General features: G+C 41.3%; 1 protein-coding gene across 3 annotated transcripts in view; it reads right to left on the bottom strand.

Annotated features, from left to right (window-relative positions):
- Positions 1–23,794, bottom strand: part of ITGA9 (integrin subunit alpha 9) — a 294,601-nt gene that overhangs the window by 207,838 nt on the left and 62,969 nt on the right. For all 3 annotated transcript variants that reach the window (XR_012157453.1, XR_012157452.1, XM_073332985.1), the window contains exon 15: positions 13,643–13,803. Coding sequence is in view for 1 of the 3 variants with exons in the window: in XM_073332985.1 (XP_073189086.1) it covers positions 13,643–13,803 (161 nt within the window). In the remaining 2 variants the exon portion in view is untranslated. The remainder of the gene's footprint in view (positions 1–13,642; positions 13,804–23,794) is intronic.

Raw genomic sequence — 23,794 nt, forward strand, 5'->3', positions numbered from 1 at the left:
GCTTACAATTTTTAGTTCTCATCTCTTAGAGCTTTTGCACATGAAAGAGAGAGTGAAGCTTAAAATGGAAATTCTTAAAGCTTTCTGGTTTTGCATTCAAGTCCCACTACTGTATTTTAAAGCTGTTCCGAATCTTTTTGTCTAAATTTTTTTCAATGAAAAATTACTTTTAAATTAAATTTTTGAACATGTCAATTGTTTTATGTTTTGCTAAATTAAATTTCATCCAAGTGTTTTAATAGTGTTGAAATGCTCAGTTTCAACATTTTGAAAGGGAGCATTTTGGATTTTTTTTTCCAAACAAACTTTTCAAAACAGAATTTTATATGAAAAACATTTTTTAAAGTTAAAAAGGTAAAAAATTGCATTTCATTTCCTGTGAAATTTCTAAAAAATTTTGGGTTTTATTCCATTCCAAAATAGACAACAAATTCCCCATATAACAGAAAATTCTGCTCCTGCCCAGCTCTAGTATATTTAAAAAAAAGCAGTTAACATGAATTTCCTTGTGCTCCCTACTTCCTAATAGCTTTAGTACTGCCTAACACATTAAAACCATCTTAAGACCTACCCCAAGTGCATTATATGTTCTAAGTGAAGTATCAACATTCTAATGGATACCACAGTGAAAACGATAAATGATCAAGAGTGGAACCTTGGACATATTAATGGTCAAACTTTTTATTTCTTCAAGTGCATGAAGATCAACTTGTGTTTTCATACTATGACAGATCCACAAAGCTGGGCATCTCTGTCACCCTGAACACTTGCAAAGCAATTTCTGAACAGTGCAAAGTTATAGAATATTCAAATGGAATAGTCTATCATTTATTTTCTTTTTCCCTTTGGTGTCTTGACTTCTACATACCTCCTGGAGACCTGTGGACCTCTTGCATGAAAAGGGGCTGGAAGGTGTAAGGAGCTATAAATTCACATATCAAATGACCAGTTTTAATTTACACCTTCATACATCTTTCTGTTAGCTGCTTTTCTTACTACCCTCCTCTCTTCCGGACACCCCAGGTGTGAGTTACACCAACTTAGGTTTCCTTAAACCTATACTAAAATCAGAAGGGATGTGTAACTGAGTGCAGAGAGTGTACGTTACTCATCAGTAAGTAGGAGTGAGTCTAAGCAAGTGTGTTTTTCTAAGTCAGTCTAAGGGATTCTATAATTATGCAACGTATAGGCTGAAGGAAGAAGGTATAGACTTCTATGTAGATTCCCCATGTCTTGTCTTCTTTTCTTCCCCGTCTGTATTAGACTGAAAATACTTGTGGGCCTGAAACTTGTGGTAATCTAAGGCCCTGCTCCTTCCTTGGTTGCCAATCCTCCAGATTTGTCCTGGAGTCTCCAGGAATTAAAGATCAAACTTAAATTAAAGATTATGTCATATGATGAAACCTCCAGGAATACATCCAACTGAAACTGGCAACCCTAGCTCCTGCAAATTGTTCCACAGGGTGGAGCCCTGAACCAGAATGGAGCCCCATTCACATGGGCTCCATGTGGGCAAAAGCATCCAAATCACGTGGAGCAACTCGCAGGATCAGGATTTAGATCTAAATCTCTAAAGTGGATGAGGCTCTGGGAGGGTGTAGGGAGCTGTCCATGTGGAACAGCTCGCAGAATTGAGGTTTGTTTGCAGAGTGACATTTAAAATAATTTTTAATAAATAGTTACCACATCGATTGTAATTACCCCATCTCTCTCTGGGAATGAGGGAAGGCAGTGTTTTTCTGTACTGGGTCAAACATTACTGAATCACAAAAGTTTGAGTTTAATTTAGTGCTAAGGAAAGGGTGATAGCTCAAGGTGTATGTTGAGGGAGAGAGCATTTTCTGTCACGTCAGTTCATCCATCCCTTGCTGAAATGCATTACAAATACAATCCTTCAGACACATTACCAGGTTCATACTTACACTATGAACTAAAGCACTGGCTTAGAATTACCTGTTCGCCATCCAAAACAAACCAAGTACATTCTACATATAACTTCCCCAGCAGACCTCAGGAGTCTGCCAACAATCAAAAGGTTATAGATTTGGAATAAAACCAGTGGCCACATCTTTCACAAACTAATTGTTTTCTTTTTCACATAGACAGGAGTCTTATGCTGGAAGTTGTTTCTAATGTTTCCTCATAAAGTGCTTTGCTCATTCCTTCCAAAGGATAACAAAATAAGACGGTGATAATTTTATGCACTCCCCAGTTTAGATAGGATAAGCAAGCTGTTGGTCCACAATCACCACATTGCCTGATATTCCTCCTTGTATTGTAAACAGGAAAACCACGGAGACAAACAAGCTGCAAGGAGAAAATCTAAACAAGTTGTGGGCAACCTGCGACCCATGGCCCGTCAGGGTAATCTGCTGGTAGGCCATGAGACAGTTTGTTTATATTGACCGCCTGCAGCTCCCACTGGCCAGGAATGGTGAATCGCGACCACTCGGAGCTGTGGACGGTCAATGTAAACAAACTGTCTTGCAGCCCGCCAGCAGATTACCCTGATGGGCTGCATGCAGCCCGCGGGCCACAGGTTGCCCACCACTGATCTAAACTGAGACTAAAGGAGGACACATGGTCCCCCCCCCGCAACCTTTCGTTACTATTTTGTAGGAAGAGTTTGGGATTCAGTTGGGATGGGGATGAGTAGCAAAATCAAGAGTTAATTATGTACATCCACCCCCAAACAAGTGCCGATCTACCTTTAAAGCACAATATGCCATCATGTGTTTAGTTTACACCACCTGACACAAAAAACTAGTTTAGGAATGGTTTGCAGAGTTTCTAAAATCCAGATAGGATAGTGTAGGGGATAGAGTACGGGACTGGACTCGGGAGACATTGGTTCTACTTCCAGCTCTGCCACTGGCCTGCTGGGTGATCTTGGGCAACTCACTTCCCTTCCATGTCTCAGTTTCCCCATCTGTAAAATGGGTCTACTGATACTGAACTTTCTAAACACATTGAGATCTACTGATGACAAGGGCTATAAAAGAGCCAGGTCTGATATTTATTATTTGTATTCTTCAGCCCGTAAAGATGAGTGCCTTAGTTACATCATGAGTCCCAGAAGAGAAAAATAAACAATAATAAATGCAAAACACTCCTTCACCCTAATCCCCTCTTAAAATAGCCTGTCAACATAAAAATATACATTGTTCAAACCTCCTGGGCTTTGGGTAGCTGTAAAATGAGGGGGAAATTCCAGACCATAGCATATGAGCACCTGTGCAAATAAGTCTGGGCAAGATTCATATTCATGGAGTCACAGACCAGAAGGGAACATTATCTAGTCTGACCACCTGTCCAAAACAGGTCATAGAACTTCCCAAAAATAATTCCTAGAGCAGATCTGTTAGGGGGGAAAAACTCCACTTGATTTTAAAATTGCCAGCGATGGAGAATCCACCACCACCCTTGGTAAATTGTTCCAATGGTTAATCACCTTCACTGTTTAAAATGTATACCCTATTTTCAGTCTGAATTTACTTAGCTTCAGTTTCCAGTCACTGGATCATGTCATACCTTTCTCTGCTACACTGAAGAGCCCAACATCAAATATTTGTTCCCCATGTAGGTACTTTTAGACTGTAATCAAGTCACCCCTCAACGTTCTCGGTTAAGCTAAATAAATAGAACTCCTTGAGTCTATCACTACAGGACATGTTTTCTAATCATTTAATCATTCTTGTGGTTCTTTTCTGGACCCTGTCCAATTTATCAATGATTTGGTGGTTGACAGCAGACACCAATTAATACCCCATGTTGTGCATGATGGATGGATTAGTAGACAGGTAATATGGTAGTAGATACTGAACTGACCAGGCATGTGCATGTCTCTTGTATTTATCACACGGATACATAGTTTCTTACATTTGCTATCTAGGTTTTCTATGTAAAAGGACCATTTATAACTTGGTTAAAATATACACAAAAAAGTGCATGTAGAAGTCAGTTTGGAAAAATTGCATTTCCCTCCAACTGTAGAGAGAATCTCTAGAAGAGCCAGACATTTAGACAAATAGGGACCGGGAGTAAATCAAAGGGCTTAAGGTGCAAGTCTGGTGCAACAGATCCCATTTATGGTTTACTCAGGATTATAGTGGATGAAAACTGGCAGGAAAAATGAAAAAGCAACCTTAGCAGTCAAAGCATTGGGCATTCTATTGAGTGGGCCTTCTTCAAGCCAACATTTGTTTTGTTTTGAGACAAATGGGCTTTGACTACAAACAGGAAGGAGTAAACCCAGGGTTGCTCTGGCAGGATCCCTCCTAAGCAGTCCCTCTGGAGCAACAGTATTTCTGCCTGCACCATAAATAACGCACATTGCCTTGTGCATATGTGTCACCAGTGGTGAAACCTGCCTGCAGGTTAATACATAAAGTTAATTATTTTGATACCAAGAGCCATCATTTGAAAGGAACATCCAGTGCTTTCAGCAGAATTTATGAGACCCATATCGTACATTCATTTCATGGAACATATACTATATATCCTGATGACCTCAGGGAGGTTAAGCAATACAACAGACTATATTTATGAAATACATTCAAGCAAAAAAACATATCACGTGCTGCATAATTCCTATCTGGATTTGCTGAATTCCTTCCCCGCTCCCCGCACGCGTACTCCCACCCCATTAAATGTGTGTGGTTAAATGCTAACCTGCTCATGCCAATTCAGTTTTATTGATGAGTACAGAAGCTTGGAAACTAAAAAGCATTCTATTTTCATGGTAGGTTCCAAGACCTCCTTCAACTAAAAGGTAAATTTTTACTACACAGTTGTGCCCTCATGCAATCACCAGGAGTTTCCCTTTCCCACAACAGAGACACGCAGAGTTTGAACTTCTACAGCCAAGTCGTAAATCAGTATGGGGGAAAACGTGGTAATTTCCTCGAGAGTTAGAAAGATTGGCAGAGGTGGGAATCCATAAACGTTCTCTCCCTTAAACCGAGAGCGCACACAGGCATGGATGAATTTTCAACTTAATAAGCATGAAAGACTCAGCCCTGTGGAGGTTTCCAGAGTCTCTCATTGTCTTCAATGGCAGCAGGAGGGGTGGGGGGGGGAGGAAGATGTGACTAGAATTTAGGTAGCACCTAGTTCCCAAGCCAGACTTGGGTCAGGCGCCAGAGACAAAGTAGAAAGGCTCCCCACTGACTTAATGGGCTTTGGATCAGATCTTTGGCAAATAACAAAACCTCTGCAAAAGTAAAAGGAAACCCAAAAACAAACAAACAACAATTAATATCATTTCGATCTCTGGCAAACCACACACTTAGCTCAAACATCTTCCTCCCTGGCAACACATTCCTAACCTTCCCTTTTTAAACACAGCTAAATCCCTGCATTTATGAGAGACACTGAAGAGGAACCCTGTGCTCCGCTGCAGTTCAGAATGGAGCACAGCACAGCTATGTACCGTGCGCCTCTCAGACTGTCAGAGGAGCTTTCCAAGGCCACCGGCAGCTTCCCACAATGCACAGTCATGCCTGGCCACTACATCTCCAAGGGGAGAAGGCTGAACTCCTTACATCAGGGTGAGGCAATGGAAAATGTTAGGTACAATAGTCTACCAGCATGTCTTGCACACTGTTCTGGCCAGCAGCAATACACCAGATTGTCCAAAGCCGCACATTTATACAAATAAAGCTTTGCTTTATAAATCAGCCCGCCCACCCACCCACTCAGAGGCAGAACATGTGATGTGACTGAGCCTGGCTCCTTCTGACACTCACTAGATGGCTCGGCAAGGACAATGAAAGAAACAAACCCAAAAATGTAAGCCCCTGATTCTCACTGCAGTCGTCACTCTTGGCAAAGCTGCACAGAGCCTTTGGTCTTACATACAGTACTCGTAAACTTCCTGCTGACCAGTGCACTAGGTCATTTGTCTCTTTGTCTACCCTGTGGTCCAAATCCACTGAAATTCTTGGCATCTGTGACGGATTTTCATAGCTGCTGCAGCTCTGAAATCAGCCTCTGCACTAATGCACAAAAGCACACCAAAACCAATTGCTTGTTTTTATTTCTCTCCTCTCCCTTTGGGCACAGGTCTCTGCCATCCCGAGCCACTCACTCCAATCAGGCTATGAGGGTGGGAGAACAGTCAAAGCCAATGGGAGATTCATTCTATGAGAAGTAGGGGGAGGGATTCAGTGGAGCAGTTTACCCATCAAAGGCTGGAGTGGTCAGCTGCATGACTCATGTTTCATCAGCCAAAGTGTTAGGGTCTCAGAATTGGCCCCCAGACCACTGTGGACAAGCAGGCTCAATCCTGAGCAATCCAGCTAAAGCTATTTAACAACGAGGCCAGACAACAGCAACCTACTATAAAGGAAGTCAGCTTTGGCTGCTTTTTTGTTGGTGGTGAAGAACCATGAAAAATGTGATCCTTGAAACACAGTGTTGGTGATTCTTCATTTCCAAAAAATTTTTGTAGAGAAATGCATAACAATCCCAGCCACAAAAGGACTGCTTTTCTTCCCCCAAAGGGATAAACTTTTGTAAAGGTTTGAAGAGGCGTATAATGGAAATCCTTATACATCCTTAAACACAAGCAAACATAAGCACAAATGCAAGACTTCAATAATACTGGGAGGTATCAAGAAGAGGAGAACATCTACAATAATGGGGAATAGGATTAGGCAATGAATTTCCGTCAGTGATCAAAAAGCCCATAAAGTCATGGGAATCACAGTTTCAAATCAGTTGTGAAGGTCATTCATTCTTTCAAAGGAGAAAACAAATGAAAGGCAGCCAACTGCTGGATTTCAGAAGCGATATGATGAGCAGTGGTTTCTGCCAAACTATTTTATTTTTACGTTGTCCTCCAAATCCACCTGCAACTTATTTGCTTGTCTTGTCTACCTGTTATGTCCTGTCTGACACAAAGATTGTGAGCTCTCTGAGACCAGGACTGTCTTTTATTACTAGACTGAACAGACACAAACACTATGGGGACATGGCCCTTGATTGGGATTCCTAGAAACTATTGTAATATTACTAACCACAGCCAACACCTGTTTCTATTAGAATATCTTTAATAAATATAAAAGGGAGAGGTTGTCTCAAGGATGAGCAAGCCTGTTTGTGTATCATCAATGTCTATAACATCTTTGAAACATCATCCATGAAGGTGAAGCTATTTGAGTGCTACAAAGACTCTACAAGTAAGATTACTATGATTTTAAGAATAAGTTATTTTTTGATGCAGATATTCCCATTAGGTGAGATCAAACAGCTGCAGATACAGGTACAGTCACAATAAAACAAACTGCAAATGGGCTCTGTGGAACCTGTGGAACTCCTTGGCAGAGGATGTTGTGAAGGCCAAGACTACAACAGGGTTCCAAAAAGAACTAGATAAGTTCATGGAGGATAGGTCTATCAATAACTATTAGCCAGTATGGGCAGGGATGGTATCCCTAGCCTGTTTGCCAGAAGCTGGGAATGGGCAACAGGGGATGGATCACTTGATGATTGCCTGTTTTGTTTATTTCCGCTGAAGCACCTGTTGGCCACTGTCAAAAGACAGGATACTGGGCTGCACCTTTGGTCTGACCCAGTATGGTCTTTATGTTCTCAATTAAGTTGGCTTTAGAGACTCAGTTGTGAAAGATCACCAGCTCACAATATCAGGGCCTTAGAGACCCAAATGCCTGAATTAAAGTTTAAAATGAAAGGTCCAGGTCCTCAGAATTCAAAAGCAAATGAGAGAGACAGCCATGGTGATTTCTGTGGACAAGTAGCATTTTTATAATCAGAACTCTTTATTGCTTGGTTCATGCAAACTCAATACAAACTCATAACCTAGACTGCCATTATAAACTGAGTTTAGTGGCAATAATATTTGTTGATCAGCTCTGTCCTCCTCTGTAGCTATGACTGGAGTCAATAGGAGTTAAATTATGGGCACCATGGGACTGTTTAAGACAACCAGCTAGCCATAGAGATAACAGTCTCTGGAAAATATAAGTGCAATATCTGATGTAATTGTGTGCTGTGTTTGTTGATGCTGTTTGAGGCTGTTAAGGGCCCTGGCTTTGAACAGCAACAGCACTGACTGATAGCAATAGCTAGCTCAGTTGACCAGCCTTCAACCTTCAGCCTTGTGAAAATAAGATGAAGAAAAGATTTGACCTAACAAATGTGCAGCACTATACTGTTTGCTCTCAGTTTCAAATTCAGGTTGGTGGATTTTCCTGTCCCATCCTCTCACATTTTTCTAAATATGAGGGAAATTCAGAAAAGGAGGAAGTAACAGCAGCCACAACCTGGAAACAAAATTCTATAAGGGGTTCAATGTTGTAAAACTGCTCCGGTCAGAATGCATGTTAAACACATTATGGGTCCATCTGTGGGATTTGCTGAGTACCTTCAATTCACATGGCCTCTGAGTAGAGGTGAGGACAAGTAGAACACCATAGTATACAGCCCAATCAAGATTAAGATTAGAGAAATATAGAGGAAAACATCTAACTTTTTTTCTTTTCAATTTCTGGAGCCTCTATCTCTTTACTCTTGCTCCTCCCTTTCCTGTCATATTCTTATTTCTCTAATTTTTGTGTTTGCTGCGCGTTCTACTGAAAGCGATACACATATATTAGAAAATAAAAGAACTGGCTTAAAAATTCTTTTGGCTTCCTCTAATCCAGTAACGTTGATGGAGGCTTGCAAGATAAAAGCAGATGTATTTTGTTACTGAGTCTGACAAGCTCGCAGAAGACAGTGGTGGCCTTTAAAATAATTCAACAACCTAGAAAACATTTTGTGAAGGGATTTTAAGCACTGACCTGTGATTTGCTTACAAGAATTGTGAAGAAGTGTCTCAATAGCTTGATGCCAGCTGGAGTTAGTTAGAACTTTAAAAAAATTCCAGTGGGAGTTTGCGGGTGCTGAGCTGAGATAGTGGAGCATGAAGCAATGATTGATCTTTTCTGACTCTCTCTACATGATCAGCACTGCACAATCTTTGATAATTTTCTGCATAATTTCTATGAACCAGGGGCCTGATTCTACAAAGGGGCTAATTGCCCTCAGCTCCCATTGAAGTCAATGAATATTGAGTATACTCAGCATTTTCAGAAGGTGCTAAGCAGCTTTCAGAACCCCATGGCAAGGTATGCTGGGAAAGGTTCCCACAGGTGGACGACCCTACACTTGTGAGAGTCAGCAGTGATCAGACTATCACAAAGAAAGTTACTTCTATTGAAGGAGCTGAATTCCCATCTTTCTGAGGCCCAGGAATTTGGCCAAAAAACATCACAAGGTTTTGAAAACTGGAGCAAGGTATTTGAAATAGATATGGCATTCTGTTTTCCTCTGATGCTATGTCTTCAAATAAAAAGTGAGATGCTTTTTGGGACATCAGCTGGTATGCCAACCCTATATAGGATATGGTACAAGAAGTGACATCACTAGATATTCCATGAAGCAACCAATTACAAATTGTGACAAGTTTTGCAATCTCTGCATAGCGACAGTGGTGCCAAAGATGACAATATGCACGGCCAGGAAGTCTGCCCCTTGGCAACAACTAACAAGACAGCGCATCCTGAGAATAAGGAAATGGAAAATTAATGGTCCCACTATTACTAAAAGTTCTGTTGCTGACATAAAACCTGCAACTACTGTAATAATAATTTAAAGCAGAATCTCCATAATGTACTGAGAGTCCCATTGCAAAAAATCTCTGCATTTGCAAGGAGAAGACTATAAAATTATAGCCCGTTGCATTCTAAAATATATTAGTTAATTTACTGTGAAAAGGTGCAGTTGAGTTATTTATGACAACGCTTCATTATATGCTAGTAAACACATTTCAGTATTTTGTAGTTTTAGAAGTATGAGACCTTATCACAAAATCTGGTATTAAATCTTTGCTGAGAAGCGAGATGTGGCTGGTGGGTTTTTATTGTGGGATCTGTGGATTAGTGACATGAAACCCAATGATAGTCTACTATAGGTCAGTTATAGGGGCTGATATTTCTAGTATTACCCGTGCTGTTATATTCAGTGTCATATGCTCAGCAGTAGAGCACCTCTCAATGAACAGCACGGCATCAATGCTAAACACTAACCTGAGAAAACCAGTGACACTGTTGAACATCACAATCACAGCTCAACTGTTCCTGCTGTCTCCCAATTCTCTACTGAGCAGAAGAATTTTAAAACTCCAAGAGCTGCTTAAATAAAAATAACTTTAGGTTTTGTGCCAGATGATAGTTTACGTGTCACGGAGAACAGCAGATCACCTGGGGTCCCTCTGATTCCAAATACCGAAGGGTCAGCTAACCAGAACTGGCAGCAGTGTCTCTCCCCACCTAACTTTTGAACCGCACTCACATCATTCCGTGGCTCTGACACGGTTTCATTCCACTTTCCACCATGGACTGAAAACAGAAATCTTCCAGGAGTCTGAGATTTGAAACGTAATTATGTAGCCATGAGAGATTCAACGATTTTGAATAATATTCATCTTAGACTACAAACTTCTGAAGCCTTGACTGAACCAAACACACAAACTCCAAACCTTTTGAGAGTCACTCACCATCAGAAACTCAGTTACTTAAAAAGCCAGAGAATTTTATACAGGCTCGGAGTCAATAGTAGGAAAAAGAGGGGTAGCTCTTGCTCAGATTTATGGGGGAGTCATTGGACTAGTGAATGCTCTCCCTCAGCAACAGTGTAAAGTGTAATGAATTCATCTAAGGGCCAGCCAGCTGGGGCCAGCCAGCTCTGTTGGGAGACAAAGCCTCTTCAGAACAGGTGTTTGGGCCTGGGGGAAGAGATTATCACAGCCAGCTGGGAAGGGGTCAGGTGATTCCTGTGAAGGGATGAAAGCTCAGCGGAAGAGCACAGCTGTAAGAAGCAGGGTGAATCTGGTGGTAGGCACTGGAGCAGGGAGGAGGGAGAGAGAGATAGACAAGGCCTCTGCAGCTGGCTTTGGCCAGGGGAATAGCTTTGTTTTGGCGTAATTTTGTGAGTTTCGTGTCTGAAGAATAAACTGAAGGACGGGCCTGAGCAGATGCTGAGTGTGGCACTAGTGCTTCCTGTGGAGACAGGCCAGCAGCCCCACAGTCGGTTTCAGTGGAGTGGCTGTCTCCAAAAGCCATGGCTTATCCACTATACACTGAATCAGAGAAATGCCAGCTACACAAATTAGAAACATCCTGTTATTTGAACATCGTCACCCGCAGTTCTGCTGGCTGCCAGTGGGCTCAGGTAACTTCTTTCCCGCCAGGATTAGGCGGCCCATCTCAGGCGTTAATATATCAATTCATTTGGTCTTCCTAAGCACTTATTTCTACATCGTGACCACGCATACTCCAACACTGCAGTTGCAAAACAGAAACGCTGCTACATTAAGACTTTTGTCACAGAAAATCTAAATGAATGGTAATAAAGTGAATGGGTTAGGGACAAGTCTCAAATACCAGAATGCGAAAAGTGGGTAATTTCGTAGGGCACCTGGTACAAAGGGGAGGGAAAGGAAAACTAAAAGCAAAGAATACTTGATAAATTATTCCAATGCCAACCTTAAAACCCAAATCTCAACACCAGCTCGCGCACAAAACTATGTAATCAAAGAACTTTAACTTTTACTAGCTTCTTACTCAAGGATTGAGAACAGTAAAGGATCATGACCTCCATTTCCACTCCTCCGGAGTCTGCAAGGCTCTTCGATGTTTCCAATGACTCTATGGACCACATCACTTCCTCCCATGAGGGCAGAGACTACCACGGATCATCATTCCTTACTACTTTGCATCCTTCCTTACGCAAACTAATGACCTTTCCTGCAGTTTCGCCAAATTGGAAAAAAACCTTGGCCTTGCCTATATCCTATAAACAACTAAATCCTATTTGTTAAACAGCTGTTTCACTTTATTAATAAACAGCTGCTGGTAAATTTAAATGTGTTTATATATTTCCTTTACATAAGCAATTACAATTCCCAAGTGTTTTGAGGGCAAATAGTTTCTCTTTGAAAACATTTTGTATGCCAAGCCATAGCTAACAATAATTACAACAAATACAATCACTCTTCAGACTTGTGTTTCCCCCTAGTGAATTCTATACATCACCCAAAAACCACAATAGTATGAAAGTAAGTATTTCTTAATGCAAGAGCTAAGTAATAAAGGAGCATATTCCCTGAACTGTTTTAATCACCAGAATTCCATAATATTATATACTAAAGCCTGATCGGACATGCTGCTTTGGAGAAAGGCCAGAATTATTAAACATGCATCCAGATATTCCAGTTAATGGTAAACTAATTTGCTTAAATTTTCTGTAATAAGCTTTTTCCACAGCGGAAACCGGGAGCTGCCCCATAAGCAGAAAACCTTGGAAGATGTAGTCGACATCCAGGGACACACGCAACTTAATAGCACATGGTTGCTTTCTTGGTGGTCATTATGTTTGTTTTCAGTTATGTCAGCAACCTTGCATAAAAATGCTAATAATGTCAAGGATTAATTTCATCTCCCAGCCTCAGGGTCTTTAGGTACAAAGCAGCTTCCTGAAAGAGTTCCTCCTTATGAGGATTATTGGCTACACTGGCTTGTCAGTGGAAATGCAAAGATAACATGGAGTTTAAAAACAGGGACTGTCTCAGTATCTGCCATGTGAAGCAAAGTGAATTTAGGTCAGCCTAATTTATGTAGAAGTGTCCTTGAAACGAGAGACCAGTAATTGTTACGCAGCAGCATATGCATCACCAGGCCAGTTGTATCATCTCAGCATATTGCTCCACAGATTTGCTTCATGATGCTTTACACATGAAAACACAAAAGTCATGTATACAATTTAAAAGAATAATTTCTTACTGCATGGATTATTTTTAACCATCCTCTAGACTTCTATAAACAGAATTATAATTCTCTATTGCTTTTTTATTTACTTCTCAACTAAGAGGACACCTAGGGGACATGTCGTCAGTAATAGCTGTAGACCAAAGATCATTAGCATTTTCTACCAACTCATTGGTAGCGTACTCTGTCAAAGGAACAATATTGTCCCTCCAGAAACATGGCTGGAGACACCTCCTTTATTCAAGAGTGGGGATGTGTAACAATCAATCCATGACATGGATAAAAGTTCCAATGAACCCGCCTACAATCGCACCCCAAAATGAAGTCAAGAGTGTGCCCCAGAACTGAAAGTTGAGCCAGCAGCCACCTGGGAGCCTCCCACAGTCATCATGGCAAAAGTAAGTAAATGATTTGGAGAGGGCCCACTGCTTAGACCCTAAAACATACATCGAAATAAAGCTGTCCAACTACTGCTGTTCCGCCATAGTAACTTAGCATCCATATTTGGGGGAAATATAACAGCCAAAACAAAAACACAATCCATCCAATTAATATTCCTGACATTGTGTGCTGAAGGCCATCAAATCCATATCTGCCTCCTAGGGCAGATCTCTTGGGGAGGAAGTTCAAAACCTTCCACTGAGAAGGGCCCTTCCGTTGATCCAGAAAAGCTCAAACACAGGAACTAAAAAGCAAAAGTATCCCAAACCAAGTCAAACATAACGCCTTTGATGGCCTATAGAATAAATACTTAAAGCAACAGATGGAACTGCAAAAAGGTGAATGCCAGAGAAGAGATGGAATGGACTGACCTTCACATAGGCTAGGTAGTGATCACACTTTTCCCTCATGTATGACAGCTGTAACTGCTCCACAACCTGTCCCATTGTTTCTCCAGAAAACACAAAATAAACCCTGGGCTGTTGGCCTTTTTCTTTCTTTGCCACATCTGCAGTCAAGATATAATTCAAACCTGCCAAAAAAAAAGAAAACAAAAAGATTCCATGACTGTCAGCCCAAGGTGGTTCTTCTCTAGCAGCCTTTCAGTTTGTCCTGTTGTATCTTCTGGCATGTTTACTTAGAGGATGAGTAGCACCTTGGATGAGGAGGCCCTTTACCAGGAATGTGAGAAAGCACGAGTAAAAAAATAATCCAAAAAATTGTGGAGATATTTTACTCACCCTGTTGAAAGAAAACAAACATGCTTTGTTTTCCCTCCACATCACCATAAACTAAGGACCAGATGTCAACAAGAACTTGGCATTTCCCGGTTGAGTTATAATCTTATTAGCATTTAGAATTTAACTAGAGGTAGTTGTTTGTATTTCATTTCCCTTTATGAATATTATTCCCCTGAAAACTACAGAACATGCACTCCATAGACCAATAAACTATCAGCAGGGGGTCTTCTTTCATTCTATTCTATCTGGTGCATAGTTCAGTAAAGTTTGCTGTTTTGTATTTTGATACTATTGTGGCCAAAAGAAGGCTTCTTCTCTGTCTACCCAACAATTTGATTACTGGTTGAATAATCCAGATGGATTCTACCTGCCACCCAAGTGAATGCAACAATGTCTGAGGCCCTGAACCAGCAAAGAAATCAAGCTTTTTTCTTTTAGTAGATGTCTGTACCACTAAAGTCAGTGGGAGTCTACACAAAGCACAGGGGCCCTTATATTAGTGGATCCTATTGCAGGATGTGGTCCTCAGTGATTTCAGCTGAATGTTAAGACAATAAAGGGAACATCAGTAGATGACCACCAACACACGGGTTAATTAGTCTGCATGTGATGTACGATACAGTTAGCTCATGTCTGTTTCTGTGCATTATTACATAATAAGGCCAAACACTGATTATCTGAGCAGAATTTTAATTATTTCCTTAAATGTGTACACATCTGTTTTGATTTTTATATCAAATTTGATTTAAGCCAGCTAACTGTTACTACTACCTCTAAACGACAATAATCTTTTCAAAAGACTTTAAAATTGTTAAACAAAAAACTTCACATAAAAGTTTTCAATCCAAGAAGAAATTAGTGTGTTTGTTTTTTTAAATAGGAGAACATTCTGAGCTCTTTAAAACACAATTGTTGTCATTGGCCTCACTTGGGCCATGTCTATACACAGTAGTTGAATCGGTTTAACAAATCATTTTTCAAACGGGTGCAAAAGGCTCTGTGGGCATTCTTATTTCAATTTAAAATCAGACTTATTTCAGTTTGGCTTAAATTAATTCCTAATCAACTGAAACTAAACCAAAATAAGCCTGATCTACACAAAAATAAGAAAAGGAGTACTTGTGGTACCTTAGAGACTAACACATTTATTTGAACATAAGCTTTCGTGAGCTACAGCTCACTTCATCAGATGTGAGCTGTAGCTCACGAAAGCTTATGCTCAAATAAATTGGTTAGTCTCTAAGGTGCCACAAGTACTCCTTTTCTTTTTGCGAATACAGACTAAAATGGCTGCTACTCTGAAACAAAAATAAGAGTGTGTCCCTCCAACTCTCTGTACCACTTTAAAATCACTTTTAAAACAGTTTGCGTAAAACGATCTGATCCTGTGAGGTGCTGAGCACCGCAATTCCCACTGAAGCTGATGGGAGTTGTGTGTGCCCAACAACTCAGCAAGATCCAGCATGACACACATTTTGGCCTATTTTTAAAGACAAAAAAAATCCATTTTTGGTTTTAGGTTGTACAGACCCCATACCCAATCCTGTCTCCTCTTTTTCGTTTCTTAGGAGACCATTCCCGCCTACCTTTGCTGAGACTACAGCTATGATATCAACTGCAGGAACAACTGTTGCTGCAAAAGACAAGAAAATCTGTGGGCAAATCCAAGAGCTGTGCAGGCAGTAAACAAGGCACTGCAGACACTCCTCCCCAGCCTCGGGGCCAGGACGAACTCCCTAGACCTCAATGATGTAAAGCTAGATAAGAATGGCTACCTAAATTCAATTCATGAGTGTTTCCTAAACCTTTTAAAATTCTCAAGTAGAAATGCAACATTTAGAAGCTCCTGTCTAGATGACCAGCATAATATGCAACCCAAATATTAATGAGAACACTGCACAGAGCCTCTAAACAAAACCATTCCAGTTACCATCCTTCTATAGCAACTGTGGATGTTTTTGATTAATACATTTCAAATAGCACATTTCACATCTTTTTCCCTTTTCTTTTGGCAACTTATTCCTATGCTACATCCAATGATGTCTATGAAATACTGAAATACTATGAACAAGATTTTTTTTCTTTTTTGCTTCAAAACAAAAAAGGAACCAGGGTGGGAAAGTAACTGACTAGTTCATAAAGCACCCTCAGCGATTTAATTTATTCCCATTCACTTTGAGTATTGGGTAGTAAGTTTTTGCTACTAAATTAACTCTGACTAGTAACCTTTCAGAGTCTGCCAGGGTACTCAAACACATGCATGCTCTTAAATGTTTATGGGATCTGATCTTTGACTTCAGAAGTTAATAAAAATTTGGCATGCATGCAATCGGTTTAGATTAAATTTTGAAATGACCAATCCTCTCCCCAGAACTCAAACCTAATCTCTATAAAGGTTGGATAAAACGGCATTCAGCAGTATATTTTGTTCATTTGCAAACAAGGCCATTCACCAGTACAGCAGACTCAATGTCCCAGTAAGTGCCATAGTTAGATACTTGCTGAATAAGGAGTAGCGGAGACACCGCATGATTTTCATTCTCAAGTGTCACATACCCACTTACACACTTCAGTTGTGGGGGGGACATAGATCAGCATTCACGCTGCACTCCCCATCAGTACCTGGCCCAACCCGGGGAAGCTCATGATCCAACCAGTGGACCAAATTCGGTGATCAGTCCTGGTCACAGTGCACGTAAGCTAAAAAGAACTGCATTAGGTACCCCTGCTCCACTTTGTTACAAGCAGCAAAATACGTGCTTTCAGTGTAACATCGCGTATTTTAGATTACCTCTTCCTTGTTAGTGTTACCCTTAAAGTCCCCACAAGGCATGCATGTGTGTCCCTCTGAAACGGACCTCAGCAACCCTGAGAACAAAATGGCTCATGGGTCAAACTTTGCCCACAGAGAACATTCTTAAACATCTAAAGGTGCAGCGCTCAAAAAACAAAGGCACTCTAATTTCATTGCTGCATACACCACATCCCCTATATCATATGCGCCAGCCTAGATGACAATGTCTAGGGCCTGCGTTAAGGAAAAGAATCTCTTTTTTCCCCCTACTTCAAACTTCTTCCTCTCGAAGCCCTCTATTGCTGCCAACCCCCTGCAGAGTAGGTGACTAGAGAGCGGTCTCTGTGGGGCCCTCCTTTACTTGCCTCACAGAAGCACTGCCTCCATAGCACTCACTAACATGATTTCGGTCCTGGCCCAGGCATGCACATTAAGTGGAAGTAACAAGAGGCAGAAAGAAAAAGTCTGTGGTATTTCTTGCCCAAACTGAAGCAAGCTGCAGATGAAGACGACAAACCCAATTTTGTAGACTCAGAAATTCTGGAGAGCGTGGATGAGTATCTTAAACCCTGGCGGCTTATCCAAACTGAAGAGAAACTCGGAACCACCTGAAGTGCACCAATTACGAGTTCAAACAAAGCGTAGCTCCACCCGCAAAACCACGCTAGAGTTGGGCACAATCAGCTGTGTCTACCTAGGGAATTCTCTTGCAGTGGACTAGAATGGGGTGATGCAGGGCAGAAGTTGAGTGCATTGACTGAGCTGTGTGAAGGAGCTTCCGCAGCATCTGTGTACACAATGCCTAGCTCCAGCCAGCCCTATAACCTGTCATTTTTTGAAGCACAGAAAATCATCCAATTCACACAAAAGCGTTTTTTTTTTAAATTAAATGGTAGCTTGGCATTTTTTTAATCTGTATAAATAAATTATCCTGTCTGCGAGCATAGCAAGTTTCCTTTCATTTGCCAGTGGCTAGGCAAGTAGCACGGTACCTTGAAATATGGGAGACCCAAGCAGCCTCCATTTTCCTGTTCGGGGCCTTCAGCTGGGAAAGGGGTATTGTTTGGAAGTATGCTGGCAAGTGTGCTCAGACGTGTGTGTATTATGCAGGGAAAGGCCACACCCAGGCCAGGAACAGTGCTCCAGCCTAAACTGTAATTCAACCTGGTAACATCAAGCTAGAATTGTTACCCTGTCACACTAGGCAACATGGTTTAAAGGTCAGTCTTAGCTAGCTTAAAATTAGCTAGGGTCTTGAATTCACAGACAGCACTAAGAAAAGGAGTACTTGTGGCACCTTAGAGACTAACCAATTTATTTGAGCATCAGCTTTCATGAGCTACAGCTCACTTCATTGGATGCATACTGTGGAAAGTGTAGAAGATCTTTTTATACACACAAAGCATGAAAAAATGGGTGTTTACCACTACAAAAGGTTTTCTCTCCCCCCACCCCACTCTCCTGCCGGTAATAGCTTATCTACAGTGATCACTCTCCTTACAATGTGTATGATAATCAAGGTGGGCCATTTCCAGCACAAATCCAGAGTTTAACAAGAACGTCGGGGGGGGGGGGGGGGGGGCAGGAAAAAACAAGGGGAAATAGGTTACCTTGCATAATGACTTAGCCACTCCCAGTCTCTACTCAAGCCTAAGTTAATTGTATCCAATTTGCAAATGAATTCCAAATCCGCACAGACACACCCCTGGAACCCCGACCTGGGATATTCTATCTACTACCCAAGATCCATAAACCTGGAAATCCTGGGCGCCCCATCATCTCGGCATTGGCACCCTGACAGCAGGATTGTCTGGCTATGTAGACTCCCTCCTCAGGCCCTACGCTACCAGCACTCCCAGCTACCTTCGAGACACCACTGACTTCCTGAGGAAACTAAAATCCATCGGTGATCTTACTGATAAAACCATCCTGGCCACTATGGATGTAGAAGCCCTCTACACCAACATTCCACACAAAGATGGACTACAAGCCATCAAGAACACTATCCCCGATAATGTCACGGCTAACCTGGTGGCTGAACTTTGTGACTTTGTCCTTACCCATAACTATTTTACATTTGGGGACAATGTATATCTTCAGATCAGCAGCACTGCTATGGGTACCTGCATGGCCCCACAGTATGCCAACATTTTTATGGCTGACTTAGAACTACGCTTCCTCAGCTCTCGTCCCCTAATGCCCCTACTCTACTTGCGCTATATTGATGACATCTTCATCATCTGGACCCATGGAAAAGAAGCCCTTGAGGAATTCCACCATGATTTCAACAATTTCCATCCCACCATCAACCTCAGCCTGGTCCAGTCCACACAAGAGATCCACGTCCTGGACACTACAGTGCTAATAAACAATGGTCACATAAACACCACCCTATACCGGAAACCTACTGACCGCTATTCCTACCTACATGCCTCCAGCTTTCACCCTGACCACACCACATGATCCATTGTCTACAGCCAAGCTCTGCAATACAACCGCATTTGCTCCAACCCCTCAGACAGAGACAAACACCTACAAGATCTCTATCAAGCATTCTTACAACTACAGTACCCACCTGCGGAAGTGAAGAAACAGATTGATAGAGCCAGAAGAGTTCCCAGAAGTCACCTACTACAGGACAGGCCAAACAAAGAAAATAACAGAACGCCACTAGCCGTCACCTTCAGCCCCCAACTAAAACCCCTCCAACGCATTATTAAGGATCTACAACCTATCCTGAAGGATGACCCAACACTCTCACAAATCTTGGGAGACAGGCCAGTCCTTGCCTACAGACAGCCCCCCAACCTGAAGCAAATACTCACCAGCAACCACATACCACACAACAGAACCACTAACCCAGGAACCTATCCTTGCAACAAAGCCCGTTGCCAACTGTGCCCACATATCTATTCAGGGGACACCATCACAGGGCCTAATAACATCAGCCACGCTATCAGAGGCTCGTTCACCTGCACATCCACCAATGTGATATATGCCATCATGTGCCAGCAATGCCCCTCTGCCATGTACATTGGTCAAACTGGACAGTCTCTACGTAAAAGAATAAATGGACATAAATCAGATGTCAAGAATTATAACATTCATAAACCAGTCGGAGAACACTTCAATCTCTCTGGTCATGCGATTACAGACATGAAAGTTGCGATATTACAACAAAAAAACTTCAAAACCAGACTCCAGCGAGAGACTGTTGAATTGGAATTCATTTGCAAATTGGATACAATTAACTTAGGCTTGAATAGAGACTGGGAGTGGCTAAGTCATTATGCAAGGTAACCTATTTCCCCTTGTTTTTTCCTATCCCCCCTCCCCCCAGACGTTCTTGTTAAACCCTGGATTTGTGCTGGAAATGGCCCACCTTGATTATCATACACATTGTAAGGAGAGTGATCACTTTAGATAAGCTATTACCAACAGGAGAGTGGGGTGGGGGGAGAGAAAACCTTCTGTAGTGGTAAACACCCATTTTTTCATGCTTTGTGTATATAAAAAGATCTTCTGTACTTTCCACAGTATGCATCCGATGAAGTGAGCTGTAGGTCACGAAAGCTTATGCTCAAATAAATTGGTTAGTCTCTAAGGTGCCACAAGTACTCCTTTTCTTTTTGCGAATACAGACTAACACGGCTGTTACTCTGAAACCTGTCATACAGCACTACAGCATACTTAATCCACCTCCTGTCGACATAGCACTTTCTGCACTGGGGGTTAGGTCAGTATAACTATGTCGCTCAGGGGGGTGGATTTTTCACACCCCTGAGGGATGTAGTTATAGCAATATACTTCTGTTTTGTAAACCTGCCTTTGGTAGGACCTAAACTCAACCTTTTTCTAGACTAGATCAGGCAAACCCAAAAAGGGGGAATCAGATATCTGCCAATTCTTTACGCTCCTCCCCTTTTAACAATGTATGCAGTAATATTGCCCTTACTTCCCAAAGAAAACTGTTCCCTTTCTCTGTCACCTGGGGAATAAGGAAAGCAACGGTAGCTACTATCGAATGCGGAATTGCTCATGACTATATAGAAAAAATGGAGGCCCCAAAACGCACTGGAAGACGGAACACCAAAGCCATGCCTGAAGCAGCTTTCTGGTCACAACGAGGGAAGCGAGGAAGAGCCTCAACCAAACACTGGGATTTATGAAAAACAAATAACTAAAAAAAGTTTCCTATTTCTGACCATCCAAAACCCTGTGAGGTAATGTTTTGTCTGGGTATGAAATACAACCAACCACCTAGCCTTCTAGCGCATGCTGCAGCAAAGAGAAAGGTCAGACAATGACTGCCCCACCATGCAAAGCAACACATTTCACTATCCTATGCCTCTTTAACTCAGCCCTAACTACTTCAGCTGAAAAAGACGCTGAAGATTTCAGTCTGCACAAAGTGCCCATAAAATAGATGGGATTTGTACTCTGCGAATGAGACAGCACACTGTGGAAATAAACACTGGTCTACAAATAGCTGTGAAAGTCCTAGTAGTCCTGCAGATAGTGCTGGAAAAAACGGGGAGAAAAAGGTCCATATTTAAAATTTCTTTGACCAATCCAATTAAGTTGGAGACAGATTTTCTTTATGGGTCACTGAATTAAATAGCAATACATTAAAATAAACATTTTAGAGACGAGTTTATAATAGAAAGAATAGGATAGTGACAGCATGTTCAGGACAGACTTGTAAAACTGTGGCATGCAGATGTGACGCTGGTAAACCAAGTGGCAGCTCTAGCCAAAGCTATAGGCATTAGCTCAGACCTGACAAACCCATAGCTGGAAACCCAACTAGCTATGTTAGTTTTGTTCAAAAGAGGTATTAGTCTTATAAGAATGCATTTAGTGTTTACATTATGAAATGCTTGTAAGCTGCTACATGCATTAATCTCACTCAGTTAATCTGTACTCCATGCTAAAAGAAAACATGTAAGCTTTGCTTTATAACTGTGAAAATGTTTCCTCTGAATTTGTGAACCCAAGCACGGGAATTGCCCCACTCACTCAGGAGAACTATCAAAAATTAAGTCGGCCATAAGACAAACACTTTGTTCATTGCCCCATCGACCCACGGAGAATTATGTGCAGAAGTACTTGTCTCATCAATTTGAATGCTGGAAGAGGGAAATAAAAGCAGTCAAGATGAAGATTTTTCATCTCTTTCTGGTTTGAACTCTCACAGGGCCAGAGACATTAAATGAAGGCAGAGATCCCCTTGGACTACCCCTGGATCTGCCCTGAAAGACATTTTTGAATTGATAGATTACTACATCTCTGTCATCTGTAGGAATCGGAGATGGTAACTCATTTGTGTGTATGTATGTTTGCTTTAACCTGTAAACAACTCATTTTTCCTAGTTACTAAACGTTAGATCGTTTCTTACGGGACTGGCTACAGACATGGTCTTTAGTGTAAGATCCAAGGTACCAACTGATCTGGGGTAAGTGACTGACCTCTTGGGACCGGAAGCAACCTGAATATTTTGTGATTTTTTATGTAAATGACCATTTATCATTAAGTCCAGCTTGTAAGATAGTTTTAGACAGTCCCCTTACACTCTCGAGGCTGTTACAGTGGTCCAGGAGTTCACATTTGTTACTGGCTTGGTGAAATGTAATGATAGAACACACCACCAGTTTGGGGTATCTGCCTTGGTTTTGACCGTCTGCCCTGAAGTAAGCATTCACGGTTGTGAGCCACTCTAGACAGCATGAGATAAGTACAACGGCCACAATTTTCAAAACAGACCAGTGATTCTGAGTGCCCAACTTCAGATGTCCTATAGGGGTCTGACTTTCAAAAAGTGCTGAGCACCAACTTCCTGTATATCTTCCTTTAAAGACATCTAAAACTGAGACACCCCAAAATCATTAGTCCCTTTTGAAAACCTTGCCCATGAGGCTCCGATACATAATATAATTATTTCCTATCTGTATCACCACAGCGCTTAGGAACGCTAGTCATAGACCAGGACCCCATTGTGTTAGGTGCTGTACACATTAACTCATCTCCCATATATATGTTTTAATGCATAAATTGGGTCAAAAGACTTTTGAATCTAAACATATTTAGCTGAAGCAGTTTTTGGTATTAATTAACCCCTTCTCTAAGATTTAACCAGTTATGTGAGAGGTGTCACATTACCACTAGCCCCCTCCCAAATATTGTTACTAGGAAACCTGTAAGAAATTAAAATGCATTGTTTTATATAAGCTAAATTAAATGCTTATTTGAGGCAGTGTGTCCAAATTGTATCCCAAGAAGTTTTTACACAGTTAGATAATGCTGGCTATGTTTTTCTAACAAATTGCTTCGATTAGATGCATTGTCTAAAAAGACAATGTCTGAGAGTTATCATTATCTACTTAACAAAGAACTCTACTAGGGGATGGGTAACATTTGCCAAAAGTATTCAAATGTTCTTTTAACTGCAGTAAGTTACAACAGGGTATGGTTTGTATCATAATTCAGGGAAATTAAACTTGCTCTCATCTGTGGTATGCTGCAAGAAGATTAGTTCCCTCCAGAAATATGAGAATGCACTTGAATGAGAAAGGGAAGTTTGTTTCTTAACACCTGGTAGAGCTATACAAACGGAGAACCAAGGTAAAGTTTTCAAAAGGGCCAAAGGCCTATTTTCAAAAGCGATCTTTGACACTCAGGAGGCTAAGAAAGCCAATGAGATTTAGGCCACAAGGTGCTTACAGTCACTTTTGAAAATGGGACTTAGGCCCTTTTAAAAACTTTACCCTAAAATAGAAAATGGGAATTAAAATGGGAATTAACATTTTTGGATCAACCAGAGTTATCCTATCTGGATAAAAGTGCTTTGCTGAACTATACATTAATCTGTGGGATTTTGCAAGAACTCTTAAGAAAGGGAAAGGTTCAGCCATACAAATTCTAGCCTTGAACCCTGGCCTTAGAACCCAAAAAGAGATTAAGCTTTGAGCAATTTTGTTCTCTTTGAGAA

Source organism: Lepidochelys kempii, chromosome 2 (assembly GCF_965140265.1).
Source record: "Lepidochelys kempii isolate rLepKem1 chromosome 2, rLepKem1.hap2, whole genome shotgun sequence".
NCBI lineage: Eukaryota > Metazoa > Chordata > Testudines > Cheloniidae > Lepidochelys > Lepidochelys kempii.